The following is a 26,662-nucleotide window of genomic DNA, read 5'->3' on the forward strand; positions in this document are numbered from 1 at the left end:
TATTAAGCAAGAGAAAATCAAGAAGCTAGAGGCAATCAAGTAGCAAGGATCAAGAAGCAAGAGTATATAAGTTCTCCTATAAATAACACATAAATGTAGCTTCTTAAAATTCCTCCCTACCACCCAGAGAGAGATCAGGGAGTGTGGAGAACAGGAGGATTTACACAAGAGGAAGTGAGTTGAGACAGATACGAGAATAACCTAGCCTCTGCATCATCAAATGAAGGGTAATTTTCCAGGTATGCTGACTTAACCTCAATTATTGACTTCAGTTCAGCTCTGTTCTCAATACCACCTGGAACAGAAAATCCATATTCATCTATACCTCTTCAATAGCACCTGCAGAAATCCTGTGACCCGCAACATTTATCACGTCATCAACTCGAGACATAACATATAAATAGCCTTCTTCGTCCATGTAACCAGCATCCATGGTGTCATAGTATCCCTGAAAATAAGAATAGATAATGTCTAATTAGCATGTATTGCTAGGTAATGCAATCATTTAAGTTTGGTATGATATAAAATGTGATAGAAATGGATTTACGGCATGCATTTAACTTTTTTTCATTCCTAGTCTATGGAATTAAACTCCTTTTGATTTTGATAACATACTAGAATCTCTTCGCTCCACTAATAGGAATAAGTTTAAGCATTCTTATATATATTTAAGTTAAATGTTTGAACTTAGAGTTGTGAAGGTTATGAACTCAATTTTTTTAATGGAGAAGTAACAGTTCAATATTTCCAACATACTTTGGTATTGGAAAGTACTTCTTTGATGGATTTCTTCTTTAATTATATTAATTTTTAAAACTTTTAAAGCTCTCTATAAATAATTACAAAATACAGCACTGGTTTATTAACATGAATTTGGATTAGACCCGAGCTTCCATGAAATGTAATAATAGGGATGAAATTTAATTTTTAATCAACTCAAAGTAGCAGCACATCTTCACTGGTGCAGAAATCACAACAGAATGAAGAATCAAAAAGAATAAGAAGTAGAACAAAATATTACTTCTAATGCTTTTCAGTTATCTTGACACATGTTAACGAGCACGGGCTTTAGGAACAATTCAGATGAGTCACTATTTGAGCCTCTTATTCTAAGACTCAGGGTGCTCCTCTGTTACACAGGGTAGTGGGCTCTACCCTCTAAGCTTCTCAGAAACACAGAGGATATGGTGTATCTAAGGAGGGCAGGCCCTGGCACACCGTAAGCCCTCAGTAACTGGCCGCTCTGACTGCCACTTCTGTTGGACAGAAAACCTGGAGTACAGTTACAGAGCATGGACCGTGGAACCGGACTTTATGAGTTCCATTTTCAGCTCCAACACTTCTAAACTCCAGGCAATTTACTCAACCTTTTTGTGCAGTGATTAAGCCCTTAGATGAGAACTCTGAAGTCAGGGTAACAAGGCAAGACTATATACGGAGTCGCTTCACATAGCTTAACCGTAAACGGAGACTCTGAAGGAGCTTTTGGTGTTAAAGGTGCCGTGTTGAAACCACAGGCACACCTTCTTTGCCGTTGTCAGGTGTTATTAATCACATCAGGACTCTGATGATTTAACGGCGGCCCATCGAGCAGATAGACTGGACTGATGGGGTTCAGCTCTGCTGACAAATCTTCCCAGCCACAGTCAGTCGGGGGCTGCTTTAACCTCAGCTGCTGAGGTCATTTAATTCCACCATCTCTTTCTAAAGGAAGCTCTTTTAAATCTTGTCATTGGTCAGCTTGACTAGGTTACCTGTCATTCACTCAAAAATAATCAAGATAAAATGCTGAACAGTGAAACTTGTTTTTGTTTTTATATGAAATCCTGACCATTCGCTTTTTTTTTTTTTCTTTTTCCACCTATTGCCTAATGAGAACCAAGAATCTCTTGGAAAGAAATAGAAGTCAAAGGACAGCAGCAATACTATGGCGGGACCTGACGTGTATCATCAGTAAAGCGTTGTTATAAACACGAAACACATCACCATGATATGGAGAAACAGGTAAATAACAAGACAAAAAGTAGAACACTTTTTGTCATCCAGGTGGCTGGAATTTGTGTTGCAGGAACACCATGTCTAGCATGTGTCTGTATTTTAAAATAGGAACTTAAAAAGCTAGGAGAACATTTAAGAACAAATGTCAAAAATAGGTAAAAGAATGGAAAAATACAACTGTGGGGAACCAAATGAACTTTGCTCACATAACCAGCTGTAGAGAAGATTAAGGGGTTCTAGGGACAGGGTACAATTCTGACCAGGTGCTCTCAGTCTATGGCAGGATTCAACGCAGGGAGGAAGGAATAGAGAGAGTCCCCTAAAAGTCTTTAACTTAATAAAAACTTTCCTGATATTGAGGGCTGCTAAATTTCAGGAAAATGTGCGAAGAGGAACAGAAATGTCTATGCCCAGAGACTGATAAAAATAAATATAAAAATGGCTTACTTTAATCATTGTGGTTTGGGCATTCTTGTTTCTGAGATCTGGAACTTGGTCCAGATAAACTTGAAAAGTTGTACTGTTACCTACGATGCCAGGACTAAGTGCTCAACTTAACAGGCAAGAAGTACTTTGGAAGGTTTTTTAAAAAGTATAATAAAGTTCTTACAGGAAATTTCTCAAAGTATAAATGCTTGAATGCCTCCTGATTCTTCCAGAGTCCTGAAAAAGCCCCAGGCGGTAATGGCAACCTTATAGAAAAACAGAGCAGTTAGAATTATGATCAAAGTGGTAATAGATTGAGTAGAATAATTTCTAGTGTGATGGATAATTGCAAGTCAATCCCACGTTGAAATACAACCCCAAAACCTGCTGGACATATCACGTCTGACTGAGGCTGACGTAGCTGGCTACGACACAGCAGCGTCATTGAGGGATGACTACAGTTTCTGGAAAGGGCACAAAAGAAGCATAACATCTGCAAAAAGGAACCACAAATGCATCACTGAATTACTTTTTAGAACAAATATCCACCTACCATAGGCAAGTAAATTTTTTTTTATTTTTTAATTTAAAAAAAAGTTTTAAGTACCAAGGTCCCAAACTGCCCCCTCTGCCCATCTCTGTGTGATGAAATGTTCCAATTCAACATTCCACAAACAATCTCAACTTCACAATCAACCTGCCTCAGGGAATTCTCTCTCACTACGCCCTCTTGCATTCTTCCTTTTTAGGACCATCCCAATGTATGTGATTTCTCATTGGATGAACACATGGAAATACTTGAGAATATGAAATATAACCTATCATATGATAATTGTCTTTCTCTGATTGACTTATTTCACTTAGCATAATGCCCACTGATATGAGGAATTTGAGAAACAAAATAGGGGGTCATGGGGAAAGGGAGGAAAAAATGAAACAAGATGAAACCAGAGAGGGAGACAAACCATAAGAGACTCTGAAACTCAGGAAAACAACTGGGGGGTGGTGGGGGGGGGGGGGGGTGGGGAGGGATGGGGTGGCTGGGGGATGGACACGGCGGAGGGTATGTGCTATGGTGAGCTCTGTGAATTGGGTAAGACGGATGATTCACAGACCTGTACCCCTAAAACAAATAATACATTATATGTTAATAAAAAAATAATAAATTTGTTGTTAAAAAATGATAAAATAAAACATAACGTAGGATGTACCCTTCTTTCCAATCAATTTGCTCTTATATTTCTTGCTTTCCTCCATAACCTCGAACAGGTGTTCTACACCTGGCAGGGCTCCATCTTTGTCAGTCTGTCGGTACAGGTAAATGAACAAGTTCTCACATTGGTCCCCTGTAGGAGGTGTCATCTAATGAAAATAACCACTCAGATTGTTTTCTGGACACAAGACCCCTTTAGATGCTTTAAAGTTGGGAAATTGAGATATTGTAAAACTCAAGGAATTTCAAAAAACTTCCCTCTCCAGGCTCATGCCATAAAAAATAAGAAGTGAGGTAACGACTTCACAGAACTGATGCTGAGAAAACTGGAAACAAAGAAGATAGGACGCTGCCCACATGAGGCAATGTCATACACCCCCTACCCCAATATTAGACCTTCGAGGCTCTGAATTGTATTCTCACATTCTATCAGATAGAAAATGCTGCTACAGGTGGGATCGGCGGCCCAGCTCCACCATCCCGCCAGCCTCCCGGGAGGCCCTCCCCTTGCGAGGTCTTCATTTTGTACTATTTTACAATGGAGGAACAAATGCAACATCTGCATTTCTGGGCCTCACGCTGTTGCATAAAATGCGTATGAAAGCAGTTTGTAGGGCGCCTGGGTGGCTCAGTGGGTTAAAGCCTCTGCCTTCTGCTCAGGTCATGATCCCAGGGTCCTGGGATCGAGCCCCGCATCAGGCTCTCTGCTCAGCGGGGAGCCTACTTCCCCCTCTCTCTGCCTGCCTCTCTGCTTACTTGTGATCTCTGTCTGTCAAATGAATAAATAAAATCTTTAAAAAAAAAAAAAAGGAAGCAGTTTGTAAGGAGAACGACAGAGATTCTGCTGTTGTTACTCTCACTGTTGTTCCCTAAGCCTGCGCGTCAAGGCAGAGGCTGAAGATGATCCCTTCGTGTCCTTGTAACTAACTTTGCTACCTCAGTCTCAAGTCTCTATGTATATAATTTCACTTCGTCAGTTTGTTTTTATTGTTAATATTTTATAGACAAGCATAAATCATTCGTTATTAAACATGGAAATAAAATATGAATAGGGCAGCCACCAAAATACATTCAATTCAGCAGTATTTTCAGGACGCTGAGGATAAAGAGGGAAGAGGACACCAAGAAGGGATGGTAGATGGTAAATCAAAGCCAATCCAGGCCAGAAGTCATAATATTAATGAGTGAAGCTGGCTATATGTAAAATAATTGACAAAAATCTCGATGGACACGGATGCTGCTCACATATTAAATAAATAATTTTCAGTTGTTCCTCCCCTCCCCCAATATATCACGATATATAATCCTCTCTGTTTTTCATGGTGATAGTTTTAAACTGTAAGAAAAATAAAAGGTAACTGTGATAATAAATGGCAACGGACACTCAGGCAGCTTTGGGGACATCAGAGAGCGCTGGGGTCTGAGGCAAATTAGAACTCGGACACCAAGTCTCATGGGAGCACCTGTTCCTTAGCTCCGTCTGATTGCTGGTATACAGAAATGCACATCCAAATCCTGAAACACTTAACACTGCCCATACTAAAAACTGTGTATGTAGAAGGACATACTGTTAAATAAGCCTCTCTTCCATTTTATCTACCCCACATACAAATTTTGATCCCCCAGCAACCACATTGCCTCCTCACAGTAGAGACTTCTACGTATTTGCACTAATAATCCCAGAGAATTAGTACTTTGGGTACTGTAGGCAATCTGAGTTTCCTGGTGGTCTAGTATGGACCTGATTCAGCCAGTGCATGCACAAGGATGGAGAGTGTAGCATTTTCTGGTAAGAGTGTGATTAGAGAGAAAAGGAATATTTTACACTTCCCAGAAGTTGGTTACATCTGCAACCTCTGTCCTTAAAAAGAAGATGCCTTGATAATTTAGGTTTTCTCTTACTTCCTGAGAGAACTATGATACCAACAATTAGTAACGGATAGATTATATTCTTATAATTGATTAAAACTTAGACAATTAAATTGTATGTAGCCATCCTCCAAGGGAACAAAGTAACAAACTTTTAGCACATGGGCTTTTTCAGCTGTTGCACATTTTAAACACTTAAATTTTTTGAACAACAGGGACAGTAGGGATTTTTATACAATTTCTCAACTCCTGTGAGAAAGGCCTGCATAAATTTGTATATACCTATAGACCTTGAGAATTAAGAAAAACATAACAAGGATATGATACAGAGACAGTGCATGAAATGGAAGGAATAAATCAAGGCCAAATGTTATTCTTCTTTAAGGACCAAAGAAATAAGATCATTGAAAAAAAACAAAAACAAAAACAAAAGAAAATCAGATGTATGGGAACTAGGAAAAAACAGTATTTTAGGAGCCACTACAGTAGAATTTTAATAATGCCTGAATATTCAACAAGGTCATAGAAGCACAGATTTTGTTTGAAAGTGATTCGAGAGAGGTCAGGGGACTTAGCGATGAAGATACTTTGAGTGTTCTCAGGATTGTTTGTGGAGCAGACAATAACAGGAGTGATTAAAAAGTAAACAGGAAGTAAGTAAGTGGAGACAGGAAGTTAGACCACACTTTTTAAAAGTTTGTGGGTGACTGCAAGGAAAGATGTGCCATTGGTTTAAGGCAGAGAAGCAGGCTGATTTAAGATGGGAAAGATGTGACTAGAAGTAGCCAGTGAAGAGACAATGAAGATATGAAGTTAGAGAAGAAAACACCAGAGGAATTATGTTTTATTCATTCATTCATGTATGTGTGTGTGCATGTGTGCGTGTATGCGTGTGTGCATTAACTCGTGTATTTATTTTCTCCATTCAATAAATATTTGTTGGATGCTTGATATTCCTCAGTCACCGCGTTAGACGTTGATGATATAAAGATATAAATTCCGGTCTCAGACACATGAAGAGCCTGGCATAATGTGTATTATAAGAAACTTAGTATTTTTATGATACAGATGCAGAGAAAGACATCACGAATGATGTCTATTCCATTAAGTTAGTGCAATAATGTAAAGATGTTTGTCAGGCAAGTTTGATGGCAGCTCCCTAGACTGTACTAGCAGGAGCTCTTGGAAGGAAAAGTGTTATCCCTGAAACTAAGCCCACACCTAAAAGCCAAGGTGTGGATCTGCTGGAAATGGCATATGTGCCTCCCGATCATTTTTGAGATGTTCCAGAAAACTGCTTCAATATCCCCAAATCTCATTGAGGAACAGGCCGGAGAGCAAGATACGAGATTGCAATTAGTAATTAGCAGGATAAAATGAGGGATACTATCTGTTCTTCACTAATGAAGTACAATATATTTTAAAAATTCAGACATTGCAATTTCAATATTAGAAAGGGCGTCTACTTGAAAGATGCCATATAATGGTCCAAAAGAAAAGCATGAACAGAGAAGAGAAGCAACAAGCTCCAGAGAGAAGTTAAGTATATATCAGCTAGAGTAGATTTTTTTTTTTTTAAGAATTCCAAATTAACATTTTTCTTGTTGAATAGCCTAATGATTATCCTATTCCTTCTGGAATAATGGATGCCATGGTGCTCTTCTTCTGAAGTTACAGAAAAAGAAAACTGTTTTCCGTAGTTACAATAACACAAAGATACGGTAGACTGACAGAAGGAGGGGAAGGCTTGAAAATACTTAGACATAGGCTGGTTAGTCTCTGCACTCCTCCTTCAAAGCCAAGATAAAATGTTACTACTCTCTGAAGATACCTTTCCCAACTCTTTCAAGCAGAGTGAAAGGGAACTTTGGTTGCAACCTGTCCAGTTGTGAATCAAGTTACCCTCAGAGAATGTCTTTCTTCAGAGACCAATCTTAAGGGGAAAGAGAAATAACTGAAGTGATCCCGTGTGTGTGTGTGTGTGTGTGTGTGTGTGTGTGTACACACCCGAGCACACACTGATGGGGAAGCATGGGAGTGCTGAGAAATCCTTAAATAGATAAGAAAGGAAGGGAATGCTCATCGCTGTAGAACGTGACATTCAAGATCACTCTGGAATGTAAAACTCTTTGGTCTCCCTTCCCAGATAATACAGGATGGTCTGTATTTACTGTTCCATTAGGAATCCCCACAATAACAGAAGTAAATTGAAGATATAACTCCTGTTGCCTAGAGAATTCTGGGATTAGATCCCAACTTTGCCCTCCCAGCATTTCCTATGGAGTCTGAGGCTTCACTTGAGATTTTCATATGAAGCTACTTTTTGTCACCCCACAAAGGGACTGATTAGGCTGTAACTTCTTTCTCTCTGGACAAAAGACCAGGTTATAAATGTGAATTCTAGCGGTGTCACTCACTGTGAAAGATGTTTAGTTATACCCATGTCTAAAATGAGGATAATATCTGTCCCACGGTCTACACCCCAGTGATGTCGTAAGGCTAATAAAAGGTCATACTAAAATTTGCATCTGATATTTAGAAAGGAACATGTGTCATCCTTAGTTTTACTCAAAGGAGATACTGATGAAAAGAGAGCTGTCCTGACCGTCTCCCAAGACAGCAGCAAAGTGACTACATCAGTACCGGGAAGCTATAAAGATGTGAACACACACCATTAGGGGACAGGATTTCAATATCTGGAGGCTGAGAAACCGGCAGGCACCAAAGCAGAAGCCACTTGGACCCTGCCCTATAGCTCCCTCCTACTCCACCACTGTCTGCAGGACACGGCCTCCTCCCCACCCCCAGAGCACACAGCAGGAGATGGGCAAGCCTGGCTGCCAGTAGCAACAACTAGATCTGGTCCAAGAAAATGCAGGCCCATAACAGAGGCCTCGTTTTTTTTTTTTTTTTTTTCAAAAAAACCTGAATACTGTGGAAAAGATTTATTAGTCAGTACAAGTTAGTTTTGATCAACTATTGCCCACTTGTTACAGTAGGCAGAGACCTATGGCTTTAATAACCTCGAGCAGTGTGGTACTGAGGAAGGCAATTGCAGTGAAAATGTCCTTCCACGCCCTGCTCTGTGTTGCTTGGAAATTACTGGCTGTTTTACTTCTGCACTTTAGAGCTCTGGATGCAATTGCAGGGACACCTCCCACAAGTCGTGAACATTCTGTATTCATAGCAACTCAGACACCATAACTTAACCACTAAATTAACTGCCTGGAGTAGGTTTCCAAAATCAAAGGAATTTGCTAACATCTACAAAGACACATAGTTTCTCTTCTATTAGAAAGGCAAAATCTGTGAATGCAGAGAGTGTATGAAAGCTACAGGACTCCTGTTTATTACAACCTAAGGTCTACAGTAGTTTAAGGAATCACTTAAATGTCTCCCTTCCAGTGAAGGGATCCCCAGGTGAGAAAAAGAGTGATTTCTAAAAAGCATTAACAAAAAAGTGGAAAAAAAGAAGTGGAACAAGAGCTTTCTGTTCTTCAACATTTCCACATACCACTATTTCTCATTTTAGGTGAATTGTCTTAATATGATAAAAAGAATTATTACAGTTAATATCTTGAAAAGGGTGGAAATATGATTATAGCTTCAGATTTTAAAGAAACTGTCAGAGAAAGATAGTTTCCAATGTTATTTATCCTATCCAGAGCAGATTTTATAATGAAAGAAGCAGGTATAGCAGGACTTATAAAAGCAAACAAATCTGGGCTCAAAACAATGAGTCATTTTTTATTGACTTACTGTAATAGAGTTTGAGATCCACACATTTCAAATATTCCATGCAGCCTTTCCCCATATTTTTGTAATTATACTACAAGTATAATTAGTGAACATAAGTAACATTTGGGAGTGCTGCCCTTCCAAACTGCTCCTACTCAGTCACCATACAAAATAATGAAGAAAAGCATGGGTATGAATAATTGAGCGCGGCATCTATCTCTGGCCAGGGCTCACTCCCAAGTGTGATTTTTTGATGCCGTCTCAGTTTTAAGCCCCCCATGGACCCTAATTATTCTTATTACGGTGGCTTCACCCCATATATATGCACAAATAATAAAACACAGCAATAGACCATAGAAACAAGAATTTTTTCTGGAAGAAAGTTGTAATTTTGCTTTTAAAATTATTTGGCAAGAAGACACACATTTTAGCTTACATTTGGCTATTCTCAGCAGTTACTGTATATATTCAGAAATTGTACAGAGTGGGAAAAGACCTAAACACTGTTTGCAAATGAGATGAAAAATTTATGAAGACTAAACTGACCCCGAAATTGCTATAATGTTCAATTTCAAAGGTATTTAATTAAACATGTGTTAACTTTTGTTGTAAGTTTTTCAAATTAGAGGGTCAATACATTTCTTAAAATTCAGAATCTCAGACGTTTTGTGGACCCTGCCACCAGGTATAATCCCTTTTACACTCCACCAAGGTTTTTTGGGTGCCCATGTAGCCAATATCGAGAATGAAGCCTGCTGTCAGATCCCATGTGGTCTGCCTGGAAAAAAAAATATTCTCTCTCAAATTACACACTATTTTTTTAAAAACCAGAATAATCTTCATTAAGTCAAAAAGCTGTGCTTTTTTCTTCCCCTTAATTCAATTAAACATATATTTATTATGAGCTCTTAAAAAGCATTCATTGACTATTTCACATTCTGGATGAACGGTATATCCCCTCAAGGCACAGAGAACAGCTACAGACTAAGAGAAACATGTCTTATTGATAGATGGTAAATGTGAAAACGTCCTACGCATGCTTCAGGCAGCCACTGACATGTACAAATAATTTTGAGGTTGATGGGTTAGGGTGGAAAAGCCACTGGAGAAGTGGGTTTCAAAAGGAAATCCTTGCTCTCCCAGATAAAAACAAGTTCCTAAAATAACATTTCAAGAATTATTCTTTAAAAAAAAGAGAGAGAGAGAGAGAGATCTTGGTGGGAACATTTTTTCCTGTTTTTTTTTTCTACTTTATCTTTTGAATACAATAATATATATATCATTTTCAAACATCTGGTTTCACTATGAACTTAAGGAAGGAATTAAACTCCACCGCACGTCATAACATATGATATCTTCAAATAATTCACATAGAAATTTCAGAATCCCAGATCAGTACAGTGAAATTCCCCATTCAGGAATGCAAAGGGAAGAAAATAATTCTGAATTGGTGACGATCTAAACGACAGAAGGCTTCGAGGCAATACTTGTGTTACTCTTAAGTACTAGAAGCAACATTAATGTCTTCAAGAAAAAATACAGTATATGTGGCCTCTTGCTATATTTTATTATTTTTTAATGGAAGTAGGGCAAAGCCACCAAAAATTAGAATGACAGAACACATGAAAGGTATAAAACTGCTGGCATCAAACGTTCCCCCTGGGATCATACATGAGTTGTTTTATGAAATAGACTCACTAACAGTTAGATTATGCAAAAAGTATGCTGCTAGAGTGCTTTTAAAGGCTCTCAAAAACCATGTGCTTCCCTAAGTAAGCTAAACCACCACCTACAATCTTGTTCAGATTACTAATTTCTTAGAACGCCATTCCCCCATCCCTACCATTTTCCCCCTAAGAGGTCAGATTTCAACCAGTTCTATGTTAACATAGGAGGCTCAGAATAAGATGAATAAATGGTATATTCAGTATTTAATTTTTCCATTTTGCCAACAATATGTCTTAAAATTTAAACTTGAAAAAAGTAATATAGTGCTTACATGTTTAGGGATAACATGAAAATCTGAGAATTGTATCATAAAGTGTATCTGCTCTGTTAGCTTTTTGTAAGGTTATAGTATTTTTGACCCAAAGAAATATTCTTTTTTAAGTTGCTGTTTTTCATTTCATTTTCACAGAATTTTAAGTGATAGTTTTTTTTTTTTTTAATCTAGCTCCATCCCTGTTGTTGTAAATGCCAAGATCTCATACATTTTTACTGCTGAATAATAGGCTATTATATGAATACACCACATTTTCCTTCCCCCCTTCCTCAGATATAGGGTTTAGGTTTGGGTTCAGGTTAGGTTTAGGGACAGGTGAGGGTGTGTGTCTGGTATCCTGCAGTTCAGAGACCTAACCTGAGACAATTTCATACCTCAGGTTAGGTCTCTGACCTGAGATAGGATGCCAAGTCATAAGAATTCATTTTACTTTTTCATTTCATTTCATTTCATTTCATTTCATTTCATTTCATTTCATTTTTTAAAGGAAGTTCCACACCCAGAGTAGAGCCCTGTGCTGGGCTTTAACTCACAAGCCTGAGTTCAAGACCTGAGCTGAGACCAAGAGTCAGATGTTCAACTGACTGAGCCACCCAGGAGCCCCAAGAATTCTTTTATTTTTTTTCCAAGAATTTTTTTAAATAAATGGGAAAACAAATCTTTTTTCAGGCCTGACATAAAACGTTCTTTATTTATAGTAGCTCCTTCTGCCAAGTTCTACTACTAAACCACACCAGTAAGGATGCCAATGCCTTGCTCATCAGGGGCACTAAAGCAACCTGTATTAATTATTAAAATGTCACATCCTGTTTGTCCTCCAATTTTCTTAAAAGATTTTATTTATTTATTTGAAAGACAGAGATCACAAGTAGGCAGAGAGACAGGCAGAGGGAGAGGAAGGGAAGCAGCCTCCCTGCTGAGCAGAGAGCCCAATGCGGGACTCGATTCCAGGATCCTGGGATCATGACCTGAGCCGAAGGCAGAGGCTTTCAACCCACTGAGCCGCCCAGGCGCCCGCTTGTCCCCCAATTTAACCAACTTCCACTTCAGTAATATTTTGACTTCAAATTTTGACACCTTGCTTACAAATGAACAAGGATGAAAAATGTTAGCAAGGAACTGTGATATTTCCTGAGTCAGGGATTTTATATTATGCTGCTATTTGACTCAGTAATTATATTTTTAGAAATTACTCAGTACTATAGTGATTATCAGAAAAGAAGAAAAGACAACACAAAAAAAAAGATGTTCAATACGGCATTATTTATAATCATAAATATTCAAAAAAGACTAAGAGCTCTAGAATGGGGATAAACATTTTTAGGGGCAGAGTTAAAGTGAATGATGCTCATGAGACAAGTTTAAGGGAAAACAGCAATACAAAGATGAGCTGAATTGTTTTGACAATCTACAATGCATGCCAAAAGGAAAGAGTCATATATACTATAAAATTAATGTTGTATCACCAAAGGGTGGGAGTATAGAATCTTTATATACTTCTTTATATTTCTGGTATTTAAGTTACATTATATCCTCAAAAAATATTTAAAATGCAAGATTTGTCTTTTAAAAAAATCATATCTAGGCACGCCTGGTGGCTCAGTGGGTTAAAGCCTCTGCCTTTGGCTCAGGTCATGATCTCAGGGTCCTGGGATAGAGCCCCATATTGGGCTCTCTGCTCAGCAGGGAGCCTGCTTCCCTCTCTCTCTCTCTGCCTGCCTCTCTGCCTACTTGTGATCTCTGCCTATAAATAAATAAATAAAATCTTTAAAAAAATCATATCTAAATCTGTTCCACTTTATGGGGTTTCCATGTTTATTAATTAATTTATTTTTAAATTTAAATTCAATTACCCAACATATGGTACATCATTAGTTTCTGGTGCAGTGTTCAATCATTCATTACTGGCATAACACCCAGTGCTCATCAGATCACGTGCCCTCCTTAATGGCGTTTCCCTCTTTAAACAACAGGAGTTGGCACTATGTATTCTCAAACAATGCATAAGCTTCTTTTGCAATCCCCTCCCTGGTACTATCATCACAACCACTCCGTTTTTTTAATACTATATATCAATTCTTGCTCTCTTATATAATAGTATTGTAAATTTTTCTTACTTTACCACAATATTTCCTAAACATCGAGCCTTCAGTTTTTGCATGCTGTCATCCAAAATCATAACTGCAAAGTAAAATATAAACAAATAATATAAATTTGAATAAAAATGCATAACCTTAAAGTTTAAACTTTTCCATGTTTCCTATTTCTAACCCCCAAAACTGTCACTTGACAGGCATCTTTTAATTCCTATGAGACCATGAACATACAACTATGCTAACATGTCTCACAAAAAATTAAAAGAGACCATGCTTTGATTCTTAACAAGATCATGAATTTTCCCTCAGAACCTCCCTTAAGTAAAGACAGTGGATTTCAAATATGCTCTTAATTTCATAATCCATGTTTATACCCACTTTAACATGGACTTCTACCAAAAAACATCAAAAACATATGCAGCTTTTCAAAAATTAACAAATCAAGTTCTAAAATTACAAAAAAAAAATTTCAAGCACTAAAAATAAAAAGTATTTAAAAGCCTGAGAAACATCTTTCTCTGATTTAAAGCTTAATATCCACTTCTGAGCCTTCAAGATCCATTTAATTCCCAAATATTATCCCAGTGCTTTCTGCAGCACACTGACAATCCTGAAAGATTTTAGGATGCCAAAGCTTGAATCCACATTCCGTAACCCCTAATGCAAACTGGAAATGAGGATACATCATCGCGTTTTAAGCTCTAATTGATTCTTTGTGTGGCTTCATTTATCCAGGTTATTCTACTGAGCGAAGCTATGAGAAAAGGAGGATTTTGTCCCCAGAAAAAGTTAATCATTCCCTTTGTGTTTCCAGAGCACTTTGTTTTAAGGTTGTATTCTGACCATAAGTAGTGGCATAAATATTCCTCTCACAAGATTGGGAGGTCACTAAGGGTAGAAGTCATGCCTCACTATGTTTCCCCAAATCCCAGTACAGTGACCAATTTTCTCTGTGGCCCTGTACACGTATTACGCCTTTGATTTCTCTGTATAAAAAGTAAGAGTGATTCTTTTCTCAGTGTTGTTATAAGAATTACTTGAAGAAAAAAGGGACAAGCTTGTGTAAGGTATTCAATGCATGTGACACTTACGTTACATTGAGTATTTTTCACACACAAAAATGGTTATCTTTCCTTTCCCAAGTGGATACCACTTTTTTATTATAATACTGAATACTACATTATGCTTCTGAATCTCTGACTAATCACAAAACATAAAAATCGTAAGTCATAAAACCACTACCTCCTTGGGTATAGATACCTCAGTTCTAACATTTAACCTATGTGATCAGCAAGCCGATGGCTTTCAGACAAGAAGTTTCTGTACTGAAATTTCATGAGGCATCAAAGCTTAACTCTTTCTTAAAGCTGGATATAAAAATACCGAAAGGGAAATGTATTTAACATCTCCCACAAACATCAGCCCCTAAAAATGGCTCAACACAAAGCAATTTTTCTGATAAAAGGAGCAGGGATGATAGAACCGTTCAAAGTGAGGATTTCACTAAAGCTGGATTCACCTTCCCATGCCTGGAAAAGTCATTGACTTCACAGAATATCTATTTCTGCCCCCCCCCAAAATCTAAATTTTCTTTTTATAAATACACCTGCGCTAGGCTAAGTCAAATGATCCACATTTCTTTAACTAATCATTGTCCTAGAAAGAAAATAAAATATTTTTATGTCAGAGAGGCAAAGGATAAGTCTCTATATTTTATAATTTACAAGCAAATAGAAACTATATGTAGGAACTGTATTCTGTCTCCCAAAGATGGGTTTTCCTCATACATCTATTAAGCTAAATTGTGTGACCTTATACATATAAAATAACTCCTGTTCTTTGTATTCCTTGTCTGTGAAGTGAACGCGTAAGTCTAAATCAGGTCAGTCCGTCTGGCTTCTCTGAAATGGCAGCACACGACAAGCTAAGACTTAGTTCAGTCTGTTGACTGGCAAGTGCTTGTGTAAGGCTCCCTTGTGTTACATCATGACCCCAGGAAGCATGTGGAATTATTGTTTCCATTTAGAAATAAGAAAATTGAATTTCTGAAAAGTTAGGTGACTTGTATAAGTTATGCAACTAGCAAGTGGAGCCCAAGGGAAATTACTGAACTATCAAAGCTACTACCAACAATCTAAAAACAAATATTTAAAATATATTATATCTTCTCATCACATACTAGCGGCATGGATGAAGCGATTTTTCTATTTAGAATCTTTACTTTTTATATTTATCTTTAGACAGCAAGGCTCAGAAGACTTATCATCACTCCTAAATTAAAAGGTAGCATATGTAATAGGAAACACTGCAACTTTTGTAGCAAAAACATGCAAAGAAACAAACAAAATAAAACACAATGGTGTGCATTGTCTAGAGGACCTCATCAGCCGTATTACCTCAGGAAAGTGATTCAGCCTCTCCTGGCACCAGTTAACTTATCTTTACGATGGTAATGATACCTCTGAATTAACTATAATTCATCATTAAATGAAATGATGTATGCAAAGTAGTCTGCTCCAAGCAAGTATTCCATACATATTAATTTCCAGCCATATCCTTAAAGTGCCTTAAAAATACTATTTTTTTTGGTTATGACAGTCATTTAGAACATGTCCTTGGAAGTCAACAATCTTATTTTTGAACCAATGGATTAATAACAGAATTAAGGCATTTATTTATAGTATGAAGTATTCATTCAATCAAATACTTTTAAGCACCTGCTGTGCAGTTTGATTCGCATTAGACCTGGGAAAATAACCAAATTTATTGCAAATAATCAGGGTCATTTCTTACCATTGTATCCTGGAACACTTTTTCCTGCTTGTCCTGGAGGAGGTGTTTTGGAATTACCTAATCCAATGCATGATGCTGTAATTGGGGATCCAGTCTCTGGAGAAATAAATATTATTTATCATTTAACATTTAAATTTGAGATCATGATGTTTCTTCGGTGTATGACCTGCCCCCGATCCCCCAGTTTGCCACAGAATTTATCTGCATGAGGAATAGATGAAGGGAGGAAATGCATTATTTAAAAATGAAAAAAAAATCCAGTAATCGACACCAGATTAACAGTTTTAAACCTTAAGGACACGAATTGAGAACAATGTATAGAGTAATGCTTCTTCTGAAAAAAAGACAGGTCTCTCTGACATTCTTGGTTATGAATCAGTGGGCATGAAGAATGCAGAATTATGTGGCTGTGAGAATTTTAAAACACATGCCAAGGGACGCCTGGGTGGCTCAGTGGGTTAAAGCCTCTGCCTTCGGTTCAGGTCATGATCCCAGGGTCCTGGGATCGAGTCCCACATCTTTGGGCTCTCTGCTCGGCGGGGAGCCTGCTTCTCTTCCTCTCTCTCTGTCTGCCTCTCTGCTTACTTGTGATCTCTGTCAAATAAATAAATAAAATCTTAAAAAAAAATAAAACACATGCCAAGAACTCAAAGATCTCTAGAAAAGATGCTCTTTCTTAATTCACCTAAAAGTTTTTATCATGGTAAATAAAAGCTTCGTGCAAAATATTTCTGTTACTTATGGCTTAATCTCTGGAATAAGTAACCCAAAGATTTGGGGGAATACATGAACTATATCTTCTCTCATTTTTAAAGAACTCCAGCTGCCCAGAGAGCTTGCATCTAAAGCTGAACTTAACATTGCTTTATTAAATTGCTCTCAAACTGCTGTCCCTGGGCTTCTAGAAGGCAGGCAAATGGGTAAGCAGGAAGGTAGAAAGGCAAGAAGGAAGGAGGGAAAGAAGGACATTTATGCTGTGCTGATTATTTCATCAAGACCAGAGACTTTGCCACAATTAATCTGCATGGATGAACAAAATGATAAATCTGTTTTCTGTCTCGAGTTACTAATAGTCAAAATAATAGCAGCAATTATATGATAGCCACAAATTCTGAAAGTGATTATTTTTACGCACAAATGCATTTGTTATTATTGGTGAACTCAAGTTTGGGGTTAGCATGGTCTTTTAAATAGGAAATGTGCATGTGTAGAGGAGCAGGATGAGCGGTATTGACTGTGAAAAGTTATGGAACTAGTGGCTTAATACACACACAGACAGCACAAGGGATCAACTGCCAAACCAATTAGATCCAAAGCAATCCAAAATATTAAAAAACATCTATCTTCCTAAGGACTCAGAATGTATTCTTTCCACTATGACTTCTACCATAATTTATCACATATTTACATGGCTTCAGAATGGTGAGAACAATTTATTACTGTTCTTTACTTTCCAGAGTAGCTCGGTTTATTATTCACACGTTATGGATGGTGGCTCAGCTCGCTTCAATAACGGAAGATGGACTCTGGAACATTAAAACACAGTTCTCAAGTCACAGTCCAGTGCTTAAGGTGCTAAGCCATATGGTCACCGCTGAGGAGAAGCAGCAAGTCACCAGAGCAGACATTTCCAATGTTAAACAAAGAAATTTCAAATGGCTTCATACCATGATGAGTGTTTCAAATGTGTTCATACCATGACAAAGAAAATGGACAGGTAATACACAAAATAGCATTCCAGCAGTCAGGCAGTACCCCTGTCTTTCCTCCCTACAGCATAAACAAAGCAGGGAATAAAACCCCCATTTTGCAAAGGTTAGCAACATTTTTCCCTTCGCCTTTTTAAAAATGTCTCCGGAGTGACCTGAGCTGTCCTCCAAACTGATAGACAAAAGCGGTGTGGTAGCAGTCGAGGGAGCCGACCCCTGTCGAATGAGATGAGCGTGCGAAGCTTAAAGGAAGGTGTGCAGACAGAGCATGGTGACACCAGCAACAGGAGCCACTAGGACACAGGACGAAGGGAGCTGTCCCCCTTCGGACGCTTCTGTTCCCCCTCAAAGACCGGGCAGGGAAGCAGCTGCTGAAGTATCTTCTACGTTCAAATTGTGTCTGATTGCGGTTGGTTTACACCAGAGGCGTTCAGTCATTCCAAGTTCAAATCTCTACATTTCTTAACACCGCAAAGCCTCTGAGCAATGCGTCAACAGACAGCTTTAGAACCTACAAGTGAACCTCCCAGTGGCTTCAGGACCTGCTGTCTGAAGGAGAAACAAACATGGAACCACCACAACAAAACTCTGCACTCTGCTGCATCTTGCATCTGGTGGATTCTCAGGAAGGATGAGGGCCCTCGGGCCTCCTTCCTTGACGTTGGGAGAAAGGAGATACGGGAAGAGGAAGTGAGACGAGAACCTCGTCTTAAACAAAGACACAAGAATGAGTCAGTGACGTGCTGTCGGTTTGTCCTGCCCCAGTGGGCTGATGCCGCACACACTTGCCTGATTCGTAAGCATCTCCGTGTAGTGACTCCATACTTACAATCTTTGAACCTTTAGCTGTTTTGTTCTAATTAATGATTGTAAGATGTATGAACAGACCATTCTTCTGTATGATTACTTTGAATTTTAAGGGCAATGAAAAGGATTATCCATTCAGGTACTTAAAGTAGATGATATAAGTCATTCGAGTCTCTCGCTGACTTTAGTTAGATTCATTTGCGGGTCTGGAAAACCAGCTGTTGGTAGTGACGTGTAGAAGATCCAAAATGCCAGTTCCTCGGCTCCATACAGGGAGCCATAGTTAGGACAGGAGTGGGGGGTGAGAACGACCATCATGGTTGTTACAGGAATGCTGGTTTTCTCTCTATCTCTGAGCATCCTGAGGCCTAAAGAATGTACCGACCCACCTGCACAGCAGGTGCACGCCCATGTGCTCAGACATTCACACACAGGGACTGCACCCACCCTGGCTCTCAGGCTGGTCCGTGTGCAAAATAGGCTTCTGGCTGGGGCAAGCCTCGGGCATCCTGCTGGCCTGAACCAAACTTCTAAGGACTCCCAAAACCCCACTGCAAAGATGTTCTAAAATCATCCACTTCACACTGTCCAGGCTATAATTAACCGGCTAACAGTTATCTAGGGAGACAGGAAATCCGGATACCACACTGTGACCGGGAAATAGCTGCAAACCAGAATGTTCTCTTTGAAGAACAGAATTGGATGCTTCATTTGGAGAAATCTCTCCAAAGATACCTAATCTTAGAAAGAGACACCCAGGAAGAACATGGCAAGAACTGAAGCTTGGGAAGACTACTTATTTTGGTACAATTATAGTCATACTGCATTAACGGCTAACACAGACACTTCACTTACTGCCTCTCTACCTCATTGCATTAGTGAACTGTTACTAAAAGGAATTTTCCTTAAAACTTCTAATGCTAAAGGAAGAAAAGGAATGGAAACGAATATACATTTTTTTTTCAAATAGGAATTACGTTGTGTACTATGCAAAGTGCTTTTTGTTTATATTATTGCATTTAATCCAACTACATAAGGAGATAGGGAGAAAAGGGAACATTCTTTTTACAAATGCAAAATACGAAGGATTAACCTAGAAAATTTAAGCCATTTGCCCCAGTTTGCATAGTTCTTACAGACAAGGAGAAGAATGAAATAGATGAGTGCACCACTTGTAAGGTTCTTAGGGAGAACACAGAGAGCTGAAGAGAAATCACCCAGACTGTGTCTCAGAGCAAGAAAAATCCTTGCGGCAGAGAGTGAACCCGGTCTCTCATATTCGCGAATGGTGGTATGGTGGGACATATCTCTTATTATCGAATATTTATTGAGCAGCTTTTGCGTGCTAGGCTCTCATTAGAACTGGGGATAAAAGAGTAAACAAAAGTGACCACAATTCCTATGGTCAAGGAGTTCACATTCTAGTTGGAGAGACAAATGATGAAAGACATAAATAAACCATATGGCATGTTAAAGAGTGATGAGCACCAAGAAAATTTTTAAAAAGCACAGACAGGGTATGAGATGTGATGGGGAAGAACTGTAATTTTGGGGTGGTCAGAAAGACCTCCCTGAGAAGGCAACATTTCAGTAAAGATCTGAAACAAGCGAGGACCTGTGTCACGTGACATCTAAGGACAAAGAATTTATGATAAAGGAACCACAAGTGCAAAGGTCCTGAGGTAAGTTTATTCCTAGAGTGCTTCAGAAATAGTTAGGCAGGGGCCGCTGGGTGGCTCAGTTGGTTAAGTGACTGCCTTCGGCTCAGGTCATGATCCTGGAGTCCCTGGGATTGAGCACTGCATTGGGCTCCCTGATCAGCAGGAGTTTGCTTCTCCCTCGGACCCTCCCTCTTCTCATGCTCTCTCTTTCTCTCTCTCATTCCCTCTCTCTCTCAAATAAAAAAAAAGAAAAATCTTGGGACACCTGGGTGGCTCAGTCAGTTAGGCCGTTGCCTTCGGCTTGGGTCATGGTTCCTGGGTCCTGGGATTGAGTCCCATAACAGGCTCCTTGCTTGGCGGGTAGCCTGCCTCTCTCTCTACCTCTGTACGCTGTGTGCACGCTCTCTCTCTCTCTCTCTCTCTGATAAATAAAATCTTAAAAAATAAAAAAGAAATAGTTAGGCAGTTGGTGTTATCGAAGCCGAATAAATGAGGAAAGTATTAACAGGAAATAAGCTTAGATAGGTAGTGAGGAGACAGATCATTTAAAACTACTTTGAAGTCCTTGTAAGACCTTAAGCTTTCAGTCTAAGTGATCCTGCAAGCTAAGGAGGGCTTTTGAACAAAAAGTTAATGACTAACAACAACACAAATAAAATTTATGTAAATATTTTTACAACATCTAGGTTCTGTGATCAGGTTTATTTTAGTTGGGGTTTTGAGAGAGATGTGTCTGAGAAAAAGTGTATTAGAATAGTTGTTTCATATTGAGATTTCTGTGGCTTCCTGAACATGAGGAATGGGAGAATTCATTCTCATATGAGAATTCACTAGACTAGCAGAAAGACCAAGGACCAGTCAGGTGGTGCAAGGGAGACAGATTGCCCACATAAGCCAAAGATAATCATTTTTTGTTACATAAGTGTTAGTGTGTGTATAGGTCAACACAACATTTCTGAAAGGCAATTTGGCAATTACAAAAGCTCTTAAAAATGCACATACTCTTTAACACAGTTGTACCATTTTATGGAACACATATAAGGAAATATTTGTGGGAAGTTCACAAATATTAAGCATGAAGGATATTTATCACAGTATTACTTATATTAATGCTTAGAAGATTGTTCAAAAATAGAGATTATGCCAAATTTAAGAATGCAAAGATATTCAAACATCATAGAAAAATATCTGATAGGAAATAATTCTTACAAAATATTGTTTAGAAAATCTGTAAAACAGAATGAGTATGATTCTTTTTTGTAAATACTACGTGTTGAACAAAAATACGTATGTTGGCAAGATACATATGAAAATACTGACAGAAGTTATTGATGAATGGTGAGCAAAGGGGAAATTATATTGAAGAATTCAGAAGACTATATCCACAACTTGGAAATTGACCCACTGTGGAGATTAAGAATGGCTATAATATGTTTCAGCCTCATCTTACTGAAAGGCGGATCCTCTCTATTTGAATCCGGGCTGCTTTTTGATGATTCTAAGAGAAAAGAGTGGAAGCAATTCCTTGTTTCCAGGCACAGGCCTGAAGGGTTTTAAATCACTCTCTCTCTGGAACCTCTGAGCTACCATGGAAAATGGCCCATTATTCAGAATCTTCCATACTAAAAATGCCATTTGCAGGCATTCACATCAACAGTCCTGACTGACTCTAGCCTTCCAGTCATTCCAAAGCATGAGAGTGAAGCCATCTAGGACCCACCAGACTAGCCCATTCACCACCAAATACTGCCTGAGTTGTCTCGATCAACAGTACATGGAAACAAACAAACAAAAACCAGTACATGGAACATAAAAGCCCTGCCGATCGTTGCCCAGTACACACACCCAAGAAACCATGATACGTGGTTGTTGTTTTAAGCTGCTAGGTTTTGGATTTTTTTTTTTTTTCTGCACAGTAATAGGCACTTGGAACACTAGCCACTAAAAATATTATTAAAATTTTCAAAAAAAGAACTACTGCAATTCTTAAAAAACACTGTGCATATAATGATCTGAAAACTCTCCTAAAAAAAACCCCCAAAACCAAAACCAAACCAAACCAAAACAAACAAACAAAAAAACCCTCTCCTAGCCGGTCGTGGAAATCTGGTTGTTCCTGGGTGCTTGGGAACCATTTGTATCAGCAGGACCAAACACAGTCTAGTGCCTGACATTTCATGCTCAGAAAATGTTTGCTGACTAGTAAATACATACTTCTTACATGGGTTTAGGCTCCAGTTCCCATTATTAAGGTCAGAGTTCCTAAAAAATAAATAGCAAGTCACAGAATAATGCAATTCTAAAATGAGTCAGGGACTGGGAGAGTAGAGGATTCAGAGGAGAAAAAGCTGTATGTTACCATTATAATTCTGTTCCAACATTTTCTTATCCCAAGAATGATATTCAAAGGTCAGTCCTTCGATACATATTTATGGAATTCTCTGAAAGGCATTTCTTTTAATGAGAAGGCAGTGTTCAGGATGGGAAGACATGCCAAACAGAAATGGCATGTTCAAAGGTTGAGCAGTTCGACCATCAAGGGACTGACAGTGTTATTCAGCACAGCAAAGCTCAGGGCAACTGAGTGGCTAAGAGAGAACGAGAGACAAAGTGAGAGAGACAAGTGGAGGCAGATCACAAAGTGTCTTCTACGGCATGGTGAGAAATGTGGATATCATTGCGGGAACAAGGAGAGATACAAGGGGTTTAGCAGAAGTGACTGCACAGGACTGCATGGTAGAAAAATCTCTTTAGTTGCAAACTGGAGCACTAACCAAGGATCCCAGTTCAGAGCCAGAAGTCCATTAGATGCTGGCGGTCTGATGAGGGTGCGGGGAAGTGGGAGACGAGACTGAATCTGAGCTATGCTCTGGGTCACATGGTCTTGGTGATTGTTTGGGTCTGGAGAAAGAGCAAGAGGGAGAAGTCCAGGACCACCCCAGGGTTTTGGCTTACAAGTGAAAAGCAACGTGGAAAGAGGAGTACGTGTGAGCGAGGGTTAAGAGGAAGAACACAGAGCCCAACTCCGTCGATAAGAGATCCTGTCGCATTTGAAAATCGCTCTTCTGTACACACTGTGGTTCTAGAAACACTACATTTAAACAGTATAGATTTAGAAGTTGGTGGCCCATGCAGAGAGCTGAAGTCCTGGAAATCAATTAATTCAGCAACCTGGTACCGCTGAGTCATATTAATCACAGCATCATGATGGGCATAAAAGCAATTTGTAAAGAAACCATTCTCTCCACCTCCGAATCTATACAGTGCGCTATAAATAACTTGAATGGGGGTAGCAGAAAGAAAGCAGAGCAGTGAGATGTACACTGGTGAAAGAAAATCAATTTAATCTTTGTGTTCCCGAGATGGTACTATTACTGTTTAAAATACTTAATTCAAAGCAGCCTAACTTTTTGTACTGGAAGCAGACCATTAATTTGAGCTGGGGTCTTATCCTTTACCAGCTCCCTACTGCCTGTAACTGTGGGAAAACTCATAAATAACTTGCAGTTGAGTTAGATAAGATATGCTGAATTAATGAAGGCTTAAGATAAGAACAAGGAAGGGAGGACTCCAGACAAGAGTGCAAGGAGAGCTCCCATTCTAATCTTAACTAGCTGGTTGACTCTGCGAAATTAAACTCTCTATGATTACGTTTCCTCATGTATAAATTGAGCCCTTATGTTCCAAGTTTTCTTGAGTCTGGATTATCTACAGGCCAGGAGCCTGAAGATGGTCTTCATATTCGTGAAGGGTGGTTCATAGAAAGGAAAGAGAAAGGAACATGTTTATTGAGTCTTATGATAGCCCGGGAAGTCTGCTGCATTGTTTGTACACATTTCACTTCATTTCAAGCTTTCAAAGTGTAAACAAAAGATCAAGGACTTGCCCCTGGCTAGCAGGTCAGTCGCTGAACCAGGATTTAAGGGCTGTCCTATTAGGATTCCGCAACACTTTCCACCACCTACATTGCTTTTCCAAGGAGAATAGGCACCTGTGGTTTTCGAAATCAGAACTGACAGCAAAAAGAGGAATTGGGAACTATTTGGAGGGTTGATGGACCTGCAGTGTAGGGGTTTACATGCAACAGCGGGAAAGAGAATTTTCCAGATAGTCAAGGGAGGGCTTAGGAACTCTTTTTTTCTTATAAAGATCTACAAAAACATAACAGATTTTCACCTTTCAAGAGTGTATTAAATGTGATTCTTGCCAAAGGTAGGAGGATTAGAATAGATGACGTTTCAAAGACCAAACTGACTTTATATTATTACTTGATTTTCCAGTGTTCACGCTTCTGTGAAAACATTATCACTAAAACAATAATGAGTACAAATAGAAGTTCTAAAAAGCAGTTATACATATACTAACTACTTCATGTAATCATATTTGTGGGGAAAAAAACCAACGTGATGTTCTTTCTACATTATCATGCTGTAAAGAGGACAAGGTCTGGTTCAATGGCTACTATTCCACTTGGGAGATTCATTTTCAGATGGATTAAAAATTTGTCAACAGTTACTCACTTTCAAAAAGAAAAGCCTCATCAAGCCTGCCTTACATTTGACCAGAGATTATTCCTTCCACAAATCAAATTCACGGAGCTTACCTCTAAGCCCCTGCTTCTCAAATGATCAGTAAAAATTACCTACCTTAAACTAATGAAGATTGCTCTAAGTGAGAAAAAAAAAATACTGTTGCCAGGCAACGATGATGACGTCAGGACGTTTTTCTTTCTCAGCAGATGGATACTGTCGGCATCCCCAGCTGAACACTGCAGAGATCCATGGAACTGTTCTTTCCCTTAATCACAACTTCTCACGCTAAACTACGTAAAATGTCTTCCCCATGAATGAGAAAAAAAGAGATGAGTTTATTGTTGACCACTGCATTGAGAAAAACAGAAACGCAGCAGACAGTAGTGATTCATCCACATCACTGAAGATGCTGCAGGCTACTGTCCGAAAGTGGCCTGGGGTGTGTATTTACCCTGGACAGCCCAGGTCACGGAGCGAAGGCATTGCCAGCACAGCCCACTTCGGCCCAGCACTCTGAATTCCACAGTGTGCATTTCGAGAGTTAGTGCAACTCATCGTCTTTGAAATACAGGCCTGTACTTTAAAGAAGCTAAACCACTCGGACTCGGACATTAAGTAAAACCCAAAAGCCAGGAATAACGAAGAGTTAGAAAGTAAACACAGGAAGGCAGCATTTGGTTGTACTAGGTGTATTTCACGCTGAGCTCTGCAGCCGGAGGAGCATTTGGTAGCGACTATGGGCACCCTAGCCAGAGAATAGCTTGCAAACAATTAAGGATAGCATCTTCAAGGTAAGTCACCAAGAAGAGGCTTTCCTCACGGTCGTGTCACCCATACAGAGCTTCTTACACCTTAGTCCTAGAAAAGCATTCTGCAGCAAAATAGACAGGACTTTGCATGGGGCAAAGTACATTCGAGTTAGAAGAAAGTCACACATTTTGCACACAGTTGTAAAATATATTTTTTAAAAGGCAGAAATAATAAGCATCATAAAGCTTCCAATGCTGAATTCCGAAGATGAAAAAAATTTCCTACTATGGACTAAATTTAGGACTATAAACCGACAGATTAGAATCTCTTGGCAAAAAGTGTACGAACTTATGCACAAGAGCAGAAAGTCTGAGAAAGCAGGGGTAACAAAGGAAGAGGATGATGCAAAAAAAAAGTGGCTTAAACTTTGCTACCTTTTATATCAAATCATCAGATGTTGGCTATGGGTTTCACCGTTAGTGTAGCTAGGAGGAATGAGATGGTACTATATTTGAACCTATACCATTTACCACAGAGATCCCTGTTCAGGGTAATTGTTATTAAACTGCAATTAATTTATTCAATTTTTGTGGCTTTGATTCTTGTAAAGAAAATATATTGCCGTCTTTAAAAAAAAAATCCTGGGCTAATGGATCTTATCCGGATAAACCTAAGGATATGGACAAAATTGGGTCAGCCTCACCAATTTTTGTGGTTAAAGCTGTTGTCCAAGTTGTCTGTTCTTAGAAAGTACATCCTACTAAATTGTGCAAAAATAAGGATTATCACATCAAGTAGCCTTGGCACATTTTAATAATATGGTATTAGGGTTGTGTGTACTTTCAGGATCAATAATTTTGATTTAAGAAGTGGCATGAGTGAAGTTTGCTGGAGGATTTGGAACCACTTTAATAAAATCCAGCATTATCAGATTCCTCAAAGAAGGAGGATTTAGGCTATATATAGAATATAGTGACTTCAGAACTGGCAATTGCAATTAAAACTGTAGCAGTTCAACCAGAGACAGAAATACTGTGATTACTTTAAACTCAGCAAAGATGGCTCAAG

At 38.8% G+C, this 26,662-nt stretch overlaps 1 protein-coding gene across 1 annotated transcript in view; it reads right to left on the reverse strand.

Moving 5' to 3' along the window:
- Positions 1-26,662, reverse strand: part of ACSS3 (acyl-CoA synthetase short chain family member 3) — a 149,802-nt gene that overhangs the window by 16,442 nt on the left and 106,698 nt on the right. The window contains exons 10-13 of the mRNA XM_032854687.1: positions 16,136-16,231; positions 13,364-13,427; positions 2,609-2,690; positions 326-448 (exon numbers count right to left, since the gene is read on the reverse strand). Of these exons, the coding sequence (XP_032710578.1) occupies positions 326-448; positions 2,609-2,690; positions 13,364-13,427; positions 16,136-16,231 (365 nt within the window). The remainder of the gene's footprint in view (positions 1-325; positions 449-2,608; positions 2,691-13,363; positions 13,428-16,135; positions 16,232-26,662) is intronic.

This window comes from Lontra canadensis, unplaced genomic scaffold, assembly GCF_010015895.1.
Source record: "Lontra canadensis isolate GAN:19392208 unplaced genomic scaffold, GSC_riverotter_1.0 scaffold9, whole genome shotgun sequence".
Lineage (NCBI taxonomy): Eukaryota > Metazoa > Chordata > Mammalia > Carnivora > Mustelidae > Lontra > Lontra canadensis.